The 20,291-nt window shown below is 47.9% G+C and overlaps 1 protein-coding gene and 1 pseudogene across 1 annotated transcript in view; both read left to right on the top strand.

Annotated features, from left to right (window-relative positions):
• PIK3C2B (phosphatidylinositol-4-phosphate 3-kinase catalytic subunit type 2 beta) overlaps positions 1–20,291 on the top strand; it is a 692,267-nt gene that overhangs the window by 349,068 nt on the left and 322,908 nt on the right. Inside the window, exons 8-10 of the mRNA XM_085647698.1 lie at positions 12,467–12,613; positions 13,538–13,571; positions 16,569–16,671. Coding sequence (XP_085503824.1) covers positions 12,467–12,613; positions 13,538–13,571; positions 16,569–16,671 — 284 coding nt within the window. The remainder of the gene's footprint in view (positions 1–12,466; positions 12,614–13,537; positions 13,572–16,568; positions 16,672–20,291) is intronic.
• Positions 6,000–10,533, top strand: LOC146871703 (uncharacterized; annotated as a pseudogene).

Genomic DNA, 20,291 nt, shown 5'->3' with positions numbered 1-20,291 from the left:
TCAAAGCAATGGACAACCCTTGGCTGCTGACTCTGGCCAGGGTTAGGGTTCTTCTGCGGGTTAGCCTTAGAGTTGGAAAAGGTGTTTTTCCCCTTAAAGTTATTTTGGGGGCCTTTGGAGAACTCCTGTTTCTTGTTATCTCCCCCCTCTTTCCTTAGGGGAGCGCCCTGTCCGGACTTCTGAGAATCTCCTCCAGTCCCCTTCGTGGACACTCGGGTACTTGCCCAAATGTCTGCCTCAGCAAGCTTACGGGGGCAAGTAAGTTTGCTGTCTACCAGGTGTTGCCTCAGCTCGGGAAGGCATTTCTCGAGTAGATGCTCCTTGAGGATTAAGTCATACAACCCTTGATAGTCCTCCACCTCACTACCTTGGACCCACCCTTCCAGGGCTTTCTTGGCAAAATCCAGGAAGTCAACCCAATTTTGTGAGCTCAGCTTGTGGTTACCCCTAAACCTTTGCCGGTATTTCTCCGGGGTCAACCCAAACTTCCTAATGAGCACCACCTTCATGGCGGGGTAGTCTACCTGTTCCTCCCGGTCTAGGGCCAATAGGGCATCCCTTCCTGTCGGAGGCATGTACCGGTATAATCCACCACCCCAGTGCTTCTCATGGATCCCATGGGCTCTTAAGGAGACCTCATAGGCTGCCAGCCACTTGGCTATGTCGTCCCCAGCGGAATAACTGGCGACTACGTCCTTTGGTAAATGGGGCCTGGGCTCCCTGGCAATTTCCTTGGACTCGACACCGCCCGGAGTATTGTTAATGGTCTTGAGGTCGAGTTCTCGTAACTTGAACTCATGTTCCATCCTCCTCCCTTCCATCTCCAGCTTGGCCAACTCCCACCTTAACTGTCTTTCCTCTCTCCTGTCGGCTAACTCGGTTTCTGATAACCCTCTTGATGACACACTACTGCCCTCCCGTGAGGCTACCTTGGGGCTGATAGACATCGCACCCACCCCCAGGGGACATTCTGTAATCATCTCCCTGACAGTTTCCCTGTCTGATTCCTCCTCCTCTACCGTTCCCTCCGTGTGTGCTTCCACCCAGGCTCGCAGACTAGTACGGAGCTCCTCTCTCTTGGCTCCTCGCCTAACGAACACTCCCCTTTCCTGACAGAACTCCCTGAGCTGTGCCACAGTATAGGTCTCCAGCTCTGACATTTTGAATTCCATTTTTGTCAGTTGAAAGGGTGGACCACCACCCCGAAGTAGGTTATGAAGATAGGAACTTCCTCTGAGGATCACCTCCACCCACCTCCAGGAAAGAATTTAAAAAAACAAAATCACAGAATTAGAAGGCCGCTGGGAGAATACCTGTGATGCACACTGAATTATTATGAGGTTCACAACAGCACGGCTCGTTATCCCAACCGCTGCCACCAATTTTATGTTGGACCTGCGATGGGCAAGCCCAGCACAAAGGGGGGTAGCTTGGCTCGAGTGACAAGGCGGTAGAAGGCTGTTGTGTTAAGCTGGCTATGACCAAATAATAACTCCCTGCACACCACATAAAAAGAAGGACACCACACCACTGTTATAGAAAAATATGTTTCGTTTATGTAAAAGTTCTCTGGGTTGGAAGAAGTTCAATTAGTTAATCACATTCACCTTTCTTACATGGGTTTGATTAGCTGTGTACTGGTTGCGTAGGAATAAATGGTTGGACTCTAATAAATAAATATACTGGATAAATATCAGGATTCAATACATTTGGAATAAATATCAGCAATGACTGGAATAAATATCAGCAAAACATCACAGTTGCATAGCAAGTTAGATACCGATCGTTTCACATAAATATCTCAGGGTCATACTGGTATCGCTGCCACCAATTAATCACTTTCAGGGTAAACACATTTAGATTGCCATTTAATGCGGAATGCGCGCTCTTACAGTTTTTGAAGTGTTCACGGGTTCGGGCTCTCTGGGCACAAGATACTCGTGATAATCCTTTAGTTGCACTTAAAGCATATTGCGCGTGTATCTGGAAGATAAAGACATACAATGACTACGGCAATTACACTCCGCGGCCAGCCGGTTTAATACTACTGCGGCCGGAGGAGTCTGTGCGCTTCTGTCAACGCAGGTGGGGTCTCCGAAGGCGGCTTCAGTTCACGAGTCCTCAGACCGTCGAACGGGCTGCCGGAGAGGTCAAACTACCTGCGCGCACAGTTCAAAATTGGAGCCGCACCTCAGTCCCGGAACAATGCGGCAACTTCAGGGGAAGAGACGGTCCCACCTCACTTTAGCTGCGCCAGTAAGAGCTCCAGTCAGTATGGCCCTTCTCCCAAGGGCGAAAGGGGGTTCCAGGGGCTCCGCGATCCTCCCTCCGATCTCACTCACGGGGGGGGGCTCCCGCCCACAACGACAGTCCCCAAGTCACTCGGGCAGGGCAGAGACGGTACTCTCGCCCAAATGAAGGCCAGCCTTTCCCCGCCCCAGCGCAGCACCTCACCTTCTGTCCACGATCAGCGCTTCGACGGTGGTGGGTTCGGAGACGTCCGAACGCCCGCCAGGAGGCACTTAAGTTGAAGGGGCCCTGTCAAGGGTCGCAGTCGCGATCTCACCACTGGGGGAGGCGGGGAGGCTCTAACTATGGCCAAAGTCTCTGAGGGGCAATTGGGCACTCGCTGGCCAGGCGCTGAAGGCGAGAGGTCACTGCTCGCGCTTCTGACTGGAACGCCAGTCAGGGTCCACGCCAACAACCTCGGCTGTACTTCTGCCTGCGCTATCAGCTGCCTCAGGGGGGGGGGAAACAGGGCAGGTGTCAATCTGGTGTCAAGTCCTCTTCTATGTTTCTTCTCTTCTCCACTTTTTCTCATCATGGCCGCCAGGGACTGGGCCTTTTATAGCCAGTGCCCTGGGGTGCCAGCACGAGCCAGAAGGTTCTAGAACCTTCCCTGGCTGTGTCAATGACATGGCCCTTCCAAGGTGTCTTTTTGGTCATTAGGAGCCACCATACTGGGCTTCCTAAGGCAGCCATTTTGTGTACTTGTAACTTCTGAGGGGATTCCTGTCAGGTTTGCAGGTTACACAGAGTGCGCCAAAACCTCCAAAGGGTCAGAGGTCAGAAGGACTCCAATGGGAGTCACTCTCATAGGGGACAATGGTGTCCACCATTTTAGGGTTGACAACCTCAGTGTGTAATGCCACCGGTTCCGTCAGGCGCCTTGTACATAGGTGCCAGGAACTTGGTGAGCAACTGAGCATCAAGGAGCATCTAGCCCCATGGGACAACACACAAAAAGGTCCTGGTAGACAAATAAAAAGCGACAAATTTTAGGAGGCACGGGGGAACAAAATAAATCATGGTGTGAGGGGACTCTCAGAAGCAGACAGGTCTAACAACTATGAAATGGGGAGATAGGAGTTCAGGCCCTACCACTGCCACCAGTAGTTTCTCAATATAGTCTTCCATCTTACCCGTATTTGTACTTTCTGGGACACCTAAAACGCGTATATTATTCCGCCTACTACGCGCTTCGATGTCCTCGCTCTTTGCCGCTATGACTTTGAGAAGCTTATCTAGTTGCGCCGTCGTTTTTTGTACCTGAGTTGCAGTGTCTTCTACCTCGGAAATGCGGTGCTCCGCTTCCTTGAGGCGCGTTTCGTGCCCCTCTATCGTACGGACTATCGAGTCCATGCGGGTGCTTATCGTGTCCATTTTATCTGCGATGGTCGTGAATCCCTGTCGCATTTCCAGTAGAATTGAGTGTAGGTCCGCCCCCAATTTTGGCTGGGGATCCATCTGTGAGGCCTCCTCCGCCATCTCTCGTTCCGGCGACTGTTGTTTCATGAACTTCCTGCCTTCGAATTGTAGTCGGGACTGGCGGGCATCCGTTTTCCCCATCTTGGCGCTGCCCCCCACACCGCCTATCGCCTCCAATTCAGGCACCTCGTCCGACACAGATGAGAAGTAGGCAACGAGTAACACCACCTCCTCCCCCTTTTCACACTGCTGTGCAGGTCCGTCTCGCGCTGTTCCACTGCCACGGGTCTCAGGCCCACTTGCGCAGCGCGCTTATTGAATGGAACTGTCCGCAGGGGGAGGTAAGGATATCAGTTGTGAGCCTGATGATCTCTTAAGCCGTAGTATGGTGTCTCCCAACGCCGTCGCCCCTCAATCCGTGCGCCATGAGACACATCACATCAGCCAGGGAGAAGCATCCATCAGCAAGTCCACCATTCGCTTCACCTAGTACTCAGTCAGCAGCTGTTTCCATTCGCGCTGCAGAGTCCTCCAATGTCGGCAGACCCAGTAGTTGTGGCCTCCTTCCCCATCCACTCTCTGTTGTGCACTGCCGTTCCAGCACTCACCAGCACAGGAGCATGCTCTGACAATGCCAAGCTAGCTCCACCCTCCAGGGGCTGCTCTCCGTTCCAGGCCCTGCCGCAGAATCACAGGCAGTCAGTGTACATTTCACACAGGCAGTCCAGACGATCCGTGCCCCGTTCCGCCTGTAATCCGTATCGGGCGCTTGAGCGCTGATCTGGCACATACACTGAGGCCTCGTCTCTGCTTCCAGCCGCGGGCCGCAGCGCCCCGCGAAATGCGTGCACCGCGGCGCGCGTGTTCTTCTCTGCTCCACAAATGATTTAAAGCCTGCCGTTAACCGCGCGGCTCCCTCGCAGCCCGCCTCTGCTTGTCGGCGGTGGGAACCGCGATCCGCGCCTGTGCTCACCGCAATTTCTTCAGCCAGCGCTGTTGACCATGGAGCGGCCCACTCGTCCTGCAAAAGCCTCGGCCCTTGAGTGCTGTGCCCCGCCTCTCCGCCGCTCCAGACGTCACGGCCAGCGCCGCCGGCAGCTCCGCCGCGTCCCAATCGCCCGTACCAGCAAACTGCTCCGTTGCTGCACTCCACGCCACCAAGTGCCCACTCCAACACGGGATATATTGTCTGTATTTGACGAAGTTTCTCCGCCTCGGAGACATATTAAATACCGGATTACGGAGCCGGACTGCGGGAGCCTCACAATGTGGCGGCCATACCGCACGTGCGCCACCTAGCGCCCCTGGTCTCAAGGCTAGTTAACTTTTTTTAAATGAAAACAATGGCCAGAAACCTAAGAAGGCAATGTGGTTAAAATGTGGAAACTACTTTTAGAATAAAATACACACACTTATCCAGTTTGTGCGGAGAGTTCAGTAGCCAGACTGCATTACAAATAGGCGTACCTCCTGATCAAGCGGTTTAGGCCAGTAAAGTAAAAGGGGCTGGGACATGGGCTATTCTAGGACTGTTATGTCATATTGATTTGTACAGCTCACTAATTGCCTGATAGAGTATCCTGTCAGCAGTTACACTAATGTCGAGATGGCGCCCATGTTTACATAACCATGCAGGCAGCCCGATACCAGTCGTGCAAAAAACTGGAAGGCAGTCAAAGCAGTTAGGATGGACAGATGTGTGCACAGAGAAAAGCAAAAACAAAGTTCATGGCTTTAGTTTTGCTTCTGTTTTAAACGTTTTCAGTTGCTGGCTTAACCAGCTTGACATTTTTGCTAGCTCCCTTCAGCCATATACATTTGCTGAATGACATGAATTCTGTTATGGTGAAAGCAGCTTGCTCTTGTGTGAAGTCAGTGTAGTTCGTGTGTTTGAGGCATGTGTGCTTAGATACACATGTTTTGCATACTCCTGCCTTCTAGTTTTGGGTCTGGATGTTTGCAAGTTGGTTTTCTTTGAAGACGTCTTTCCTAGTCACGAGGTAAGGTGACTACTCCTTTCGGTGATAGTGCGCCTGGGCATCAACTCCTTTATTAGATTGTTTTCTTTCTGCATTTGGGGTGCCATCGAGTTCGGACGTGTATTGCTTTGCTCCGGTTCGAAACCATCCTTTGAGTTCCCCTTGATGTGCAATCCACTCTACCCTCGACGGTATTGTCATCGTATGCGTTTCCCTCTCCGCGTATCCATTCAATCAGAAAATCTCTCTTCTTTGGTCGAAAACATTGTGGATGGCCTTCGGGCCTAGCTGCGTCGATCCATCCCTCTGCCGATGGAACATACTCCGTTTCAGTTCTGTCCTTGGTGCCACTCGAAATACCCTTTCCCCGATCTACACCAGGTCTGCAACTTGTGCTTGTCACCGGAGCACAAGGAAGAAGACTGTGAGGCGTGTTGCTCGTTCAGATCGAAAAAGATTCTTCGAGATCGTTGTGCTCTATGACGAGAAATGTAGCGCCAAAGCACTCAACAGACTCTGGAGCTCTTCGAAGAAGAGTCAGAACAAGAAGAAGCGGCGGCCGCAGAAGAAGAGGAGGCCTTCTTGGTCGAAGAATCCGATTCCGACCTCGAGATTGAGTTGGAGTCAGTGGACATTCCAGCGGTACAGGGTGTCGTGAGTACCATAACCTTCGTGCCCCAGAAGTTACCCTTCACCAAACATAAGTCTTTGGCACCACCTCTGCCTTTGGGCCTTGGTCGCCACCGAGACGACGTTTCTGACGCCCGTCCCTGGGCCCGGCACTGAAACAAGTAGTCAAGCCTTTCAGCTCGGGATCAAGCCAAGACAAATTGTCTTCGGACCCGAAACATTCCGCTCCAAAAGACAAATCTGGTTTGTAGCCGAAATCCTCCGGCTCAAAACAAAAGTCTGGTTCGGAGCTGAAACCTTTCGCTTTGAAACAAAAAGCTGCTTCAGAGCCGAAAGCTGCTTCTTCCAAGGACAAGTCCAGTTGGGCACCGAAACCTTTGGCGCCGAAATCAAAAGAACATATTTCAAAGTCTCCGGAACCAATCTTCGACATTATGAAAGACCGATTGGATCCAAAGCAGAAAAAGATCTATATTGGTCCAGACGCTGGACACATATTGGCCAAAACTCCTTCCAAAAGGAAACTCAGCCCTGAGGACACTGGAGACAAGATTTCCCAAAAAAAGAGAAACCTTGCTACAAGTCCTATCCATTTGCCTTTCCCTCCACTAACTTCACCTTTACCAATACTACCAGGCTCAGATCCATTATACAACACCACAGGGATCTCCTCACACACAGCCCGATTTAGGAGATGGGGATGATGATGATAATGCTCCTCTGACTACATATCCATGGAATGATTACAATATTTATCCACAATCAAACGAAGGAAAAATAAAAGCGGGTGGGCTATATTTACCGAGGTCCAGTATACAAGCCCTGAAGTAGTTATACGAGAAGGGTATACAGTTCCTCTAGTTGTACAGGAGTGTGAAGAATACACTCATCCTTGGGATCGAGACAAGGTGGGGAGCAATGTCTAGTTGGCCTGGAAGTGTACTAGCAAGTGTTGGATGGGGGAACCCACATTGGTGGAACTAAAACCCTCACACACCCACCAAGCTAGGTGTCATGCTTCATCATCTGGGTTTTGCTCCTCGTCGGGTCGGCGCTGCAATTCCCAACGGGCACCCAAAGATGGGGCTCTTTAGCGGAGATCTTTTGTTCCTTGCCGAAGGTGAGTGCAAGTGAGGGCCAGATAGGTGTAGACGTTAGTGAGTGTGTTTTAAAACGGGGTTGGTTAGTCTGAATAATGGATTTTATTCGGTCAGTTCATTTCACCGGTCCTGATGAATTGCCGCTGGATCCCCCTGACCTTGAGGCAAGAAACATGTTGACCACCTGAGTAGAGCAGAGTAGTCCCTGACCTATTGTGTCTAGACCACCGCCTCTCATTTCGTTTTTAATAGGGTGGTTTACTGACCGAATAAAATCCATTATTCAGACTAACCAACCCCGTTTTAAAACACACTCACTAACGTCTACACCTATCTGGCCCTCACTTGCACTCACCTTCGGCAAGGAACAAAAGATCTCCGCTAAAGAGCCCCATCTTTGGGTGCCCGTCGGGAATTGCAGCGCCGACCCGACGAGGAGCAAAACCCAGATGATGAAGCATGACACCTAGCTTGCTGGGTGTGTGAGGGTTTTAGTTCCACCAATGTGGGTTCCCCCATCCAACACTTGCTAGTACACTTCCAGGCCAACTAGACATTGCTCCCCACCTTGTCTCGATCCCAAGGATGAGTGTATTCTTCACACTCCTGTACAACTAGAGGAACTGTATACCCTTCTCGTATAACTACAATATTTATCCACCCATGGATAATGATCCAGACTTATACCCTACAAAACCTTCACCCCCAGATGATAACGTATCTTATCTGGAGCTAGTTTCTAGGGCAGCAGCATATCATGGGGTTGCACTGCATAAAGAGGCCTTAGAGGACGAATGTTTTTTTGAGACACTAGGGGCTTCCCATAGAGTTAGTCACAGTCTCCCTATGTTAAAAGGCATGATGAGACATGCAGATGACATCTTTAAAGAGCTGATTTGTGCACAAATCTTAACACCCAGGGTTGATAAAAAATATAAACCATCACCCTCTGATCGGGTTTTTATTAAAGGACAGCTTCCCCTTGAATCCCTGGTAGTTTCCAACGCTCGTAAAAGAGCGAACTAACAAACATCTGGTGATGCTCCTCCCCCAGATAAAGAGTCTAAGCTTATTGATGCATCTGGTAAAAGGGTAGCTGCTCAAGCCGCTAATCACTGGCGCATTACCAACGCACAGGGACTCTTAGCCATATATGACAGGGCACACTGGGATGAGATGGAAGGTCTACTTCAGTACCTCCAAGATGAAAACAAGAAAAAGGCACAAGAGCTAGTTCAAGAAGGAAAGGTCATCTCTAACTGTTCCATTAGATGTGCTCTTGATGCTGCTGACACTGCAGCAAGAGAAGTTAATACCAGCATTCTCTTACGTAGGCACGCCTGGCTTAGAACTTTCGACTTTAAACCGTGAGTCCAGCAGTCTATCTTGAACATTCCATTTGATAAACAGCATCTTTTCGGACCTCAGGTTGATGAGGCTCTTGAAAAGATGAAAAAGGACACAGATGTGGCAAAATCCATGGGGGAGCACTTTAAAGTCCTTCAAGCAGAGGCTCCTTTCGTATCTCATTCTATATAGCAGGGTCTAAAAGTACATCCTCCAACCCCAGCACTTCCTCTTACAAATCCAACACGCAGCCCTCTCCCGGTAGAGGCTTCTTTAGAGGAACCAATTTTAAAGGTAGAGGTAAGGGCACGCCAACCCGAAATTCTCCTTCCCCCAATAAGCAGTGACTTGCCTACACTCCCCCGATCATTTAACACCTGTCGGGGGAAGGCTTCCACAATTTCTCCCCATTTGGCAATCCATAACATCAGTCATATGGGTGTTAGACATTACCCGACATGGTTATTGCCTGGAGCTCACCAGCAATCCTCCCAACATACTACCTCGTACCCACAAACTTTCAGCAGAACACTTACAGTTTCTCAAACAAGAAGTACAAACTTTTTTGACAAAAGGAGCTATAGAACCAGTTCCATTACAGTACCAAGGCTCAGGGGTCTATTCTCTTTACTTCCTAATCCCCCAAAATAACGGCTCCTTAAGATCAATTTTGGATCCAAGGACATTAAACCCGTACATACTTTCAGAACATTTTCACATGGTCACGCTTCAACGGCTTCTTCCACTGCAAGGTGATTTTATGTCCACTCAGGACTTAAAAGATGCATACTTTCATATTCCGATTCACCCAGCCCATCGTAAATACCTCAGATATGTGATAGCGGAAAAACACTATTGATTCAAGGTGATCCCGTTTGAAGTAACTACCGCTCTCAGAGTATTCACAAAATGTCTGGCAGTAGTGGCGGCACATCTCAGAAGACAACAGATTAAGGTCTTCCCATACCTGGACGACTAGCTTATCAAAGCCAGCAGACACCAAGTGCTTATACCACACTCGCACTACATTACACCTACTTTACCAATTTGGTTTCACGGTCAATGCTCCAAAGTCTCACCTTCAGTGTACACAAATGCAGTCTTATCTGGGAGCGACTCTAAACACTTCCACAGCTCTAGCTTTTCCCAATGCAGCCAGAATTCGAAATATTCAAACTCTGCTACTACAGTTTCAAACCAATCAATACTTAACAATCAGAACGTTCATGCAACTGCTAGGAATGATGGCATCATGCATCACGAAAGTGCCTCATGCAAGGTTGCACATGCGTCCTCTACAGGAATACTTGGCACGTCGGTGGACTCAGTCGCAGGGTCAATTAACAAATCTAGTGTTGGTAGACAGCTGCACCCATCGCTCCCTGCAGTGGTGGAACACACAAAACTTATCAAAAGGGCGGCCCTTCATTGACCCTGTTCCACAGATCATGCTAACAGCAGACACATCCCTCGCAGGTTGGGGAGCTCATCTTCACAACTTGACAATTCAAGGTCTATGGGACAACAAGTACAAAGCTGTGCACATCAACTAGCTAGAGCTTCTAGCTGTATTTCTAGCACTGAATGCTTTTCCTCTCATAGGGAAAGTTGTCCTAGTCCTCACCAACAACATGACCGCAATGTACTGTGAACAAAAACAAGTGGAGGACACATTCTCTACAATTGTCTCTCTCAGACAATGTGGGGTTGGGCAATTCATCACAAAGTTAATCTTCTGGCAGAACACTTCCCAGGAGTGGACAATCTGATTGCCGACCTCCTAAGCAGGAAGCAGCAACAAATACACATGTGGGAACTTCATCCCCAGGTTCTCCTTCCATACTTTCAAGAATGGGGATCTCCACAAATAGATCTGTTCGACACAGTAAACAACTCAAACTGTCCAAGCTTCGCCTCCAGGTTCCCACACCCTCTATCCAAAGGCAATGCTCTATAGATGAATTTGTCGGGCATATTTGCCTATGCTTTTCCACTTCTCTCTCTCCTTCCATTTCTGGTTCGGAGGCTCAGGCAAACATTCCTCACATTGATTCGAGTGGCTCTCACTTGGGCTCTTCAGACATGGTTCACAACACTCTTAGAACGGTCAGTAGTTCCACATCAAAAGCTGCACCTCAATTCCAGCCTTCTCACTCAGAACCATGCGATTTGGCTCCTGAAGTCATAGGGTTTGGATATCTTAACTTGCCTCCAGAATGTATGACCATTCTTAAAGAAGCAAGAAAACCTATTACCAGAGCATGCTATGCAGCTAAATGGAAAAGATTTGTTATACATTGTACTAATAACAACATTGATCCACTAGATGGATCCACTCAAAATATCATTTGCTACCTTCTGCGTTTACAGCGTGCTGGTCTAGCCTGCACTTCCATTCGACTGCATCTTGCAGCAGTAGCTGCATAGTTGCAGAACAGACATCTATCCTTGCTCAAGGTTCCAGTAATGAAAGCCTTTATGGAGGGCCTTAAGAGAGTTCTATCGCCAAGGATGCCTTCAGCACCAGTCTGGAATCTGAATATTGTGCTTACACAGCTCATGGGTCCACCTTTTGAGCCATTGCACAACTGTCCCCTACTATTTGTTTCATGGAAAGTGGGCTTCCTCATTGTCGGTGAGCTACAGGCTTTAACCTTAGGAGAACGCTTCTTTCATCTTCATAAAGACAGAGTAGTTCTTCGCACCAACCCAAAATTCCTTGCCAAAGTGGTTTCTGTTTTTCATATCAATTGGTTGAGTTGCCTGTGTTCTTTCCTCAACCTGGTTCTGTAGCAGAAAGAGCGCTTCATACTCTTGATGTCAGAAAAGCCTTGCTATACTATATTGAAAGAACAAAACAATTTCGCAAAACAATTTTGTTGCATTTGCTCCACCTCACAAAGGCAATCCCATCTCTAAATCTGGTATTGCAAGATGGATTGTTAAATGCATTCAAACCTGCTACACTAAAGCTAAAGGAACTGTTTCTGTACCTCTTAGAGCGCTTTCCATTCTTAAAATAGTAGCGTCTATGGCCTTTTTAGGTAGCATCCCTATAGCTGACATTTGTAAAGCAGCATCATGGGCCACACCACACACTTTTACCAGACATTACTGTGTGGATGTGTTAGCTTGTCAACAAGCCAATGTAGGGCAAACAGTGCTAAAAACACTTTTTCAAACAGCTGCAACATCTACTGGTTAGCCACCGCTTTGGTAGAATACTACTATATAGTCTATGCAAAGCATGTGTATCTACAGCACACATGCCTCAAACGGATTATGCTGCTTACCAAGTAAGCATCTGTTCTTGGTAAGTAGAGCTGTAGATTCACATGCGCCCTCCCACCTTCCCGGGCACCTGTAATTGTGGCAATCTTGTTTTACTTACATTACATATGCATGGACATCTCTATACTACACTTACTCACTCCATTCTCACCCTCTTGCGGGAAAACAATCGAACAATGGAGTCAATGCCTATGCGCACTATCACCGAAAGGAGGAGTCACCTTACCTTGTGATTAGGAAAGACATCTTCGAAGAAAAACAACTTGCAAAGATCCGGATCCAGCACTAGATGGAGGAGTATGCAAAGCATGAGAATCTTCAGCTCTACATGCCAAGAACAGATGCTTACTGGGTAAGTAGCATAATCCTTACACAACTTATCTTCATGTCCATGCTTCTGTCTTTGGATAGGTGGATCACCAGCACAAGGTAGAGCGTGTGGTGCAGTCTTTGATGGTGGTGTGCAATGCTCTGGCGGCGGTGGAGACGCAGGAGGTGACCAGTGCACTAAACCAGCTTCTGACCTGCTCCCCTCGAATTCAGCTCAAGGGGTATATGGTAAGGGGGAGACAAATGCATTCCCCTTCTCCGATAACTTTATATCCAGGAGCATTGAAAAGTTTCACAGCATCTTCTGGACACCAGACTCTTCTAGCACCACCTCCAATAGTCCACATCCAGAGCACTTGTTGCAAACTTTAGGTTTGGAAAACTGGTATCTCTTTAAGCAAAACAGTGATTTGTGTGCCACAAATAGGGTTAGATCCTTGTGGGTGGAACTGTATGGTGCCTTGTGAAGGCACAGGGGCAGGTGGAGTGGATCACCTGACAGGTGATTACTCGATATCTTGTCTGGTGAGGATAACACCATGCCTGTCTCATTAGACAACCATGCCTTGCTTCATGTAAAGAGGTCCTCATGTAAGCCAGAGGACGCAGTTCAATAGCCCTAGTTTACAAAGGGAAAAGAAACATTGTCCTATGCACTGAAGCCTTTCCATGTGGAGAGAGAGACTGCATTGCTCAGAGAATACGATCACTCCAGCCTTTTCCTGTAGAACAGTACATTTACTGGGGGGACAACCAGCCAAGACCACAGCAGCCATTCTGCCTTCCATCTTTGTCAGAACGTGCCTACCATTCCCTCCTTGAGTAAGTATGTATTTCCGCAGTAAAATATAATCTGCCTGCTCCACTTGGATCCCCGTGCAGGTCTGTTGGGTGTGTAAATTACTCCTCTTCTGTGCATTACTTTCCCCTACTTTTTCCAGCCATTCAAATGCGTAATTGTAACTTAAACCTCTAGCCATTACGTTCCTAATGCTGTGGGTTTTTTTAACTCGTGATTTGCCATTATGTTTATTGTGAGGCTGTCCTCTTCGAGTTTTTGGGCCTCATACCTCTACATTACCACATAATAAACCCACTTTGTCATCTGTCGATTTTCACTGCTAAACTTGATGCCTGTACTTTCTTTTCCAGGATCCGAATGCTTTGGCCAGCCGGGAGAATAGAGGTGAGTTTTTTTAGCCATCCACTTGGCACTATTACCTAGCAGATTTGATGACATCTGTTCTTAACCTGAAAAGCTATTTCTTACCATACTTTTACACACTTGATATTAGAAGTAACACAAAAGTGAAATAGAAAGTCTTGCCCAAGATCACACTGAAAGTCCGAAATAAAGACAGTTAGCAGATTGAGAGCCAGGATAGCAGCTCGTTCAAAGTTGCTCATATATCCCATTTCTGTTGCCAATAGTAAGAGATTTTGAAGGGGTTCTAGACTGAGACAGTAACATTTCCTTGCTTCAAAAGTAAAGATAGATGCCACATACAGCCAAGGTGGTGTAATCATTTTAAAAAAAAGGTTTAGCTTTGCTAACAAACCATTATCTGTGCAATGCATGTCTGAAAGGATTGGTCTACTATATCCCCCACCTCTACAGGCTTTTTAGGAAACCTCTGGGGCTACTGGACCAGTCGGCTTCCTTGTTCAGGGAACTTTAAAATTCGGCAGTCTTATTATTTAAAAGCAAACTTCAGAAACTGGGATGTCAAAATATATTTGTGTGCTAACATTTGACTCTTATAGCCCTACAAAATATGTTGTTCTTTGAGTCCTTATAAGTAGGTTGAGATACTCAAGCACAGTCAAATTTAAGGGGCCTGAGAAGCAGTGGCAGCAGCTCCATTCGAGCGGAGGAGCGCCCCCCCCCCCTCTCCCCCCATTCCACCACCAGCAAATAAAACGGGTTTCGGACAAGTCTTGGGGGTGGGTCCAGGGGATAATAGTGCTGGTGGGCAAGGCCGTTTCTACCATTAGGCAAGACTAGGCGGCCGTCTAGGGTGGCAAAAGGGGGAGGGCGGCTAAAAACATGAGTTTGGGAATCCCATTGGATCGTTCAGCGCCACGGGCGGGGGACGTGCACACAGCTATAAATATGTGACTTCCGATTTCGTTCCAGTGTTTACTAGTGTGTACTAGTGATTGGACACTAAGTGCGCGCAGCATGACAGAGCCTCATTGGCCAGTAAGTACAACCACACTGCACGCATCAACTGAGAAGAAGTAAAAAGTGTACTTTCATGTTTGGGTCCCAGGGCCATCAATCTGCTAGCGCACTAAAGCGCTACCAATGTCGGCCGGGGCCCTGAAGTCATTTATCATCCAGAGCCTGACCAGCCCTTGGCAGACTAGTAAAGCTGTGCTGTCAATCACTTAGTGCGCATGTGGTGATGTGCATGCATGCCTCCAGTGACTGACTTCTTCAACAGGCCAACACAAATTATTGAACCGAACCGACTCCAAGTCTCGGCCCATAAGTGAGTGACTTGCTTCACATGTCACTCTGACTGAGTGAGTCAGCTGGACCTTGGGCGCCGGGCGGGGGCAGGCCGTGTGAGATAAGACTTTGACTTTCGACTCTCGTTGTGGTGCGTCCGATCGTTGGAAGATTGAAGCAACAAGAAGTACGTTTTTACTCTAGTTTGTACACTTTTCTTGGAGGTGGCAGTTCTGAAAATATACGATGCGCGTCACTCTGGGGGTGAGGTTATGGAAAGGAGGACACAGCACCGTATTGTCCAACATTAAACATGACTCTGCCCCCATCCTCCCTCCCGCATAAACTCTTAGGGCTTGACAACCTTGGAGCGGATTCCTGCTTCTACCTTCTTTTTAGTGCACATTAGCAGAGATGGAGAGGCACCAAAGCAGGCCTCTATTCCCCAATACCTATCTGCCCACAGTCTTAAGGCCAGGAGGTTCGCCACAGCAGGCCCTGCTTCCAGGCTTTCATTTCTGCCACCCGTGATTTGTATACCTGTATACCTGCTCTGTCTCTGAGGTTACCTTTAATTGCTGTTGCCCAATTAATTTAAAACTGTTCGATTCCGACAAAAGCTTGCACTTCTGCTACCTACTCGTTACCTGTTCTGTGAGGGAAATCTTGCATTACTGCTGTATGTGCTCTCAATGCACGTTGTGTGTTAGCGAAGTTTCCGCACACCCAACTATCCATTATCTATTCTTTGCGGTAATGTGGGAAGCTTGCAGTGCGGTGCAGTGTCTTTTCCAAAGCATTACTATTTGGTCGGGCGGGTGTGGGCTTGTACCATTAACTAACATGTTTGTTCTGCTAGTTTTGATTTTAAAAGGGAGGGGGTGGCATTTTTCAATTCTCGCTTCGGGCGGCAAAACACCTAGAAACGGCCCTGGTGGGGTTAAGGGTCACCATTTAAGCTAGATTGTGGGATGAGGGAGGAAGAGCGCCTGCTCTTTAAATATAACTGGACAGGGAATTTAGCGGGCACCAGACCCAGCCCCGCCGAGCCTTTGGTATGCGAGGCGGTGTCACATTTTAACTTGCCGGTGCTGTGGAAAAGGGCTAATTTTAGAACGGGTCTGTCCCAGGGAAAGGACACTGGCGGAAGTTTGGGAGACGGCAGGTGGACAAAGCAGCTAAAGTGGAAAGGAGAAGCTGGCTGAATGGAACAGAGGACCTGCTCGGGTCAGGAAAAACTATAGGAGAAAGAAGGAATGAGAGAAAGACCACGCGCTAGACCGGTGTGGAAGAAAGGCTGCAGACAGGAAAACTGAGAGGGTTACCATGTGAGGGGTTAACAGCGAGCGAGCGATAAATTAACGGCAAGTCATTGTCATGAAAGCAAGCTGATGGGGAATTCCGGAAATCCAACAAAAACTCATTGACCGAATTTCCACGACCTACCCAGAACTCAGTAAAAGAATCTGCAAGACCACCCAGAATTCATTAGCAGAATGTGCAAGGCCCACCGGGAACTCGGGGACGGAATTTGAAAGACCCATCTGGAACCTGTTCACAGTGAATTCATTGACAAAGTCTGCAAGGCGCACCCTAAACTCGTTGACAGAATCGATAAGACCCGCCCACAACTCATTGACAAGATTTGCAACACCCATCGCAAGGAAGTTATTGGAGGATTTGCAATTCAGACCACATTTCTGTGACACTCCATGGATATCCCATAAGGTGGTGGGGGACGGCTTTCGCCCTGTAGACCAGAGGCCCCCCTGCTGCGGGTGGTGAGGAACAGTCCAAAGGCATGGACCTTGCAGCCCATCGCGTCTGCCAGGTATCGCCGAGCGGTGAGGGTCCCCTGGCCTGGCATACTCCCCAGAAGGTGCAACTGGGTGGTTGTCCAAGGGTTAATCTGCCCGGCAACCATTCTTGAGGTAACCCCGAGACTGCTGGGGAGGGTTGGAGGAGCAGGGAGGGAACTGGGTGTTTGCAGCTTTGATTAACTTTGGGTGGATGTTTTAACAGCTGGGAGCTGGAGTTCCACATTTCACACTGAACCACAAAGAAATTCCCAGGTATATTGTCAGCAAGGTTAACCGGTATGTTAAGGGAACAGATGATACTGTCCCTTGTCTCTGTCCCAATATGGTTTCTTCCTAGTGACATCATTGTTCATTTCTGCGCGAGTGCCAGAAAGAACTTGGAAGTGGATTTGAAAACGAAGGGTCTGAGCGTACATTAGATGGGAAGTGTGTACCATGGCCAATGCTTAATTGTTTGTCATCATGTGTTGGCCTATGCAAGACCGTGCTGTGATGTGCAGGAGTTAGGGATGTAAAACAGTGGGGAGTGGTAGGAGATAAAGCACTGGATCTTTTTGGGTTTTGCAAGATTGGGTTCTTAAAGGTTTTTATTGACATGACCCCATTTTCCACAAGCAACCTAAGTTTGAGAATGTGTTTACATTGCATTGGTGTGTTGGTTATGATGCCTTACAATTTGACCTCTACTTACCAGGTGACCCCAGCCCACCCAACCTACTATGCTCCCAAAGCTCAGGAACTGCCGATATAAGGTATTAGGGCTCGTCACAGCAGTGTCATGGGATAGTTTATGGGAGCAATGCAGAACATTACGGTGCCCTTAATTCATGAACTTCTCTAGATGTAGGGAGTCTGAGTGCTCTTATAACTACAGCAATGTATGGAGTGTGCTTTGGTTTAGGTGCTCTCCAGAGTGTGCTGCATGTGGGGGGAATCTACTTTGTTTCTTTGTGATTATCTATAGGGTGCTTGTGTGTTTGTGGGCATGTGTATTTGTTTGAGGTGTATGGAAATCTACAGTGTGCCTGTATGTGGTCCTCTCTAGTGTGCTTGTGTGTTGCCATATGCAGTGAGACAGTGGTGTAACACAACTTGTGCCCCCCCTGCAAAGTTTACGAAGTGGGCCCCAACACTCCAGACCCAGTCAGGAACTTAAGTCCAGGGATCCCACCACCCATGCACAGTGCCGGAGGGGGCCCCCTGGAGCTTCGACGCCACCCTTCCCGTAACGCAGGGGCAGCGGGGACTTTTGTTATGCCACTGCAAGTGTAAAGATCTGGAGTGTATATGTTGTATGTGGGTAGATCAGTACTGGGGTAGTGTGTGTGGAGATCAGTAGTGGGGCTTTATGTGTGGGGAGATCTGTAATGTACTTGTAAATGTAGATCTATTTTGTGCTTGTGTTTGAAATGATCCGTGTGTGCATCCGTGTAGATCTATGGGGTGAGATTTTAATTGTGCTTGAATGTGAAGTTGAAACATTTATAGGGTGTGCAATAACTAGAGGTAACCAGGTGCTGCACATTTGGAACCGTAGAAACATCAGCCTAAAAATGGTCAATCTCTTGTTCCTAAATTGGGCACAGTTGTCTGCCTTGCGGATATCCAGAGGAAACTGTCCCACCGTCAGGCAGCTGGCTCTTAAAAACGATTGTCATACGAAATACTTATCTTAATAATTGGAGTATCCAACCTTTCTTAATCTAATGCTCTTAGAGCCCTGCATGGCTTGTAGAATTTCAGACTAGGTTTCCAATGGGTCAAATCCTTCTCCACATCAGCTTAAAAATCACAACCAGAGTCTGAAACTTGACTCACTTCACTACTGGGACCCAGAGAAGTCTGACTAATGTGCTTCCACTGCCATATAACAGGGACAGCACCTTCTGAAAAATTATTTGGATTTTGTAGGCGAGACAATACTTTTGGGAGATACCCACTTAAATGGTGCTGCTGTAATTGTCTTGATCAATTTCTGCTCTACCTAAGGTGGTTCTCTCCCTCTCTAGAGGGGAAGATTGATGTTTCTAAAGTAAACAGATGTGAAAACAGCAGGTATTAGTCAGATGGTGGAGACGACCCCAGGTTTACTGTCGCACAAGATCCCATAATTTTTTACTTTTCGAGAAATACACTATGGAGATCTGTTGCATGTGTGGTGAGATCTGTGGTATGTGGTGGGCTATTCTGCGCATTTGTGTATAGAGAGCTATGGAGTGTAAAAATGTTTAGGGTGTCTGTGTAGTTTTGCGGTGCACATAGGTCTGTTTTTTTGTGTGTGTGCATAGGGAGATTTGTAGTGAACTTCTGAGTATGTGAATCCACTCAGTGTGAAACCTAGACCAGGGATGAAATGAAATGCATAGTCAAGGGGCCCACAAAACTGCAGAAAAACATGCATTGGTTTGTGGCGAGCGTTAGGGTTCCCAGTTTTACAAAGGGTTACGGAAGGAAGTTTCGTAGATAGGTCCATGGGAAAGTAAGGTATCCTCCTTGATTGACGTAACTTTCTGTAGGAACATCATAGTTTGACCCCTGGGTTAATTCCAAAAATTTGCCATGGGTAGAAATGTGTTTTCAAAATGAGACATCCCATGTGATAGGGGAGGCATCGGTCCAGTGGGATGAGCATTATCACCAGGATGTGGCATAAAGGAGTGGCGGAGTTTCTAAAGAATGAGGGCACCTACTGTAGTTGTGTATAGTGGGATATTTGTGTAGCAGTTTATACCACTCTAAGGTCACTTGAAAGTACTCGGACAGCAGGAGTGAAGAAAAAGCACAACAAGGAGAAAGGAAAGGAGGGAATAGCATTGGGTGAATGACAAATGAGCCGTGCGCATGAAGACGCCTTTCCACAGAACGTTAATATCGCACTGCATACAGAGATAGTTGATCCTATGCCAGCAGATGGTGTGTGAAAGAAAGGTTGGGTACCAGGAAGCATGAAAGGTGAGACCATGTAGGGGGCAGTAAAGAGAGAAGGAGATAGAACGTAGATGAAGGGGACAGGGGGACAGTGACTCACAAGACCCTTATAGAAAGATAGAAATCATGGTATTCAGAGCAGCCCAGAAGACTGCCTCCTCATCCCCTTACCACAGAGTATACAGTCTCCTTTCTCATGCATCGTCTCACAAAAATATACATTACCTGTGGGCCTGCAGAGGTGGAGTCACTGCTTTCCGCAGATGCTCTTGGTAGAAAGCAACGCCTGTTTCCAAATTGAGCCCTAACATGATTCTTCTGAAGGCTTGTCCAGCACTTGTCTAGAGCTGTATGGCCTGTGCTTACCTTCACATGCTCAAATCCTCACCTTTGCCAGCTTGCTGCTCCTAATGCTTATTGCTGAACCATGGATGCAGCTTACAATTGGACTCATAGAGGATATTTGGGTAGAGCACTGCTTGGGCTGCTCAAATATCCTGAGACACACACGTTCGTGGGATTATTTTAACTGAGAATCTGGTTGTGTATACTTGCCTGTGCTTCTCCCACAGCATGTAGGTCTCAAAGCGGGCAGTGACTGTGTGTGTGTTTGTTTGTGTGTGTGTTTGTTTGTGTGTGTGTTTGCGCGTGTGTGTCGAGTCCACTCTAAAGAATATGCGGGATCCGAAAACTCACAAATGTA

This window comes from Triturus cristatus, chromosome 1_1, assembly GCF_964204655.1.
Source record: "Triturus cristatus chromosome 1_1, aTriCri1.1, whole genome shotgun sequence".
NCBI classification, from domain to species: Eukaryota; Metazoa; Chordata; class Amphibia; order Caudata; family Salamandridae; genus Triturus; species Triturus cristatus.
The sequence above is the reverse complement of the archived record's forward strand: the minus strand, read 5'-3'. Positions and strand labels throughout refer to the sequence as shown.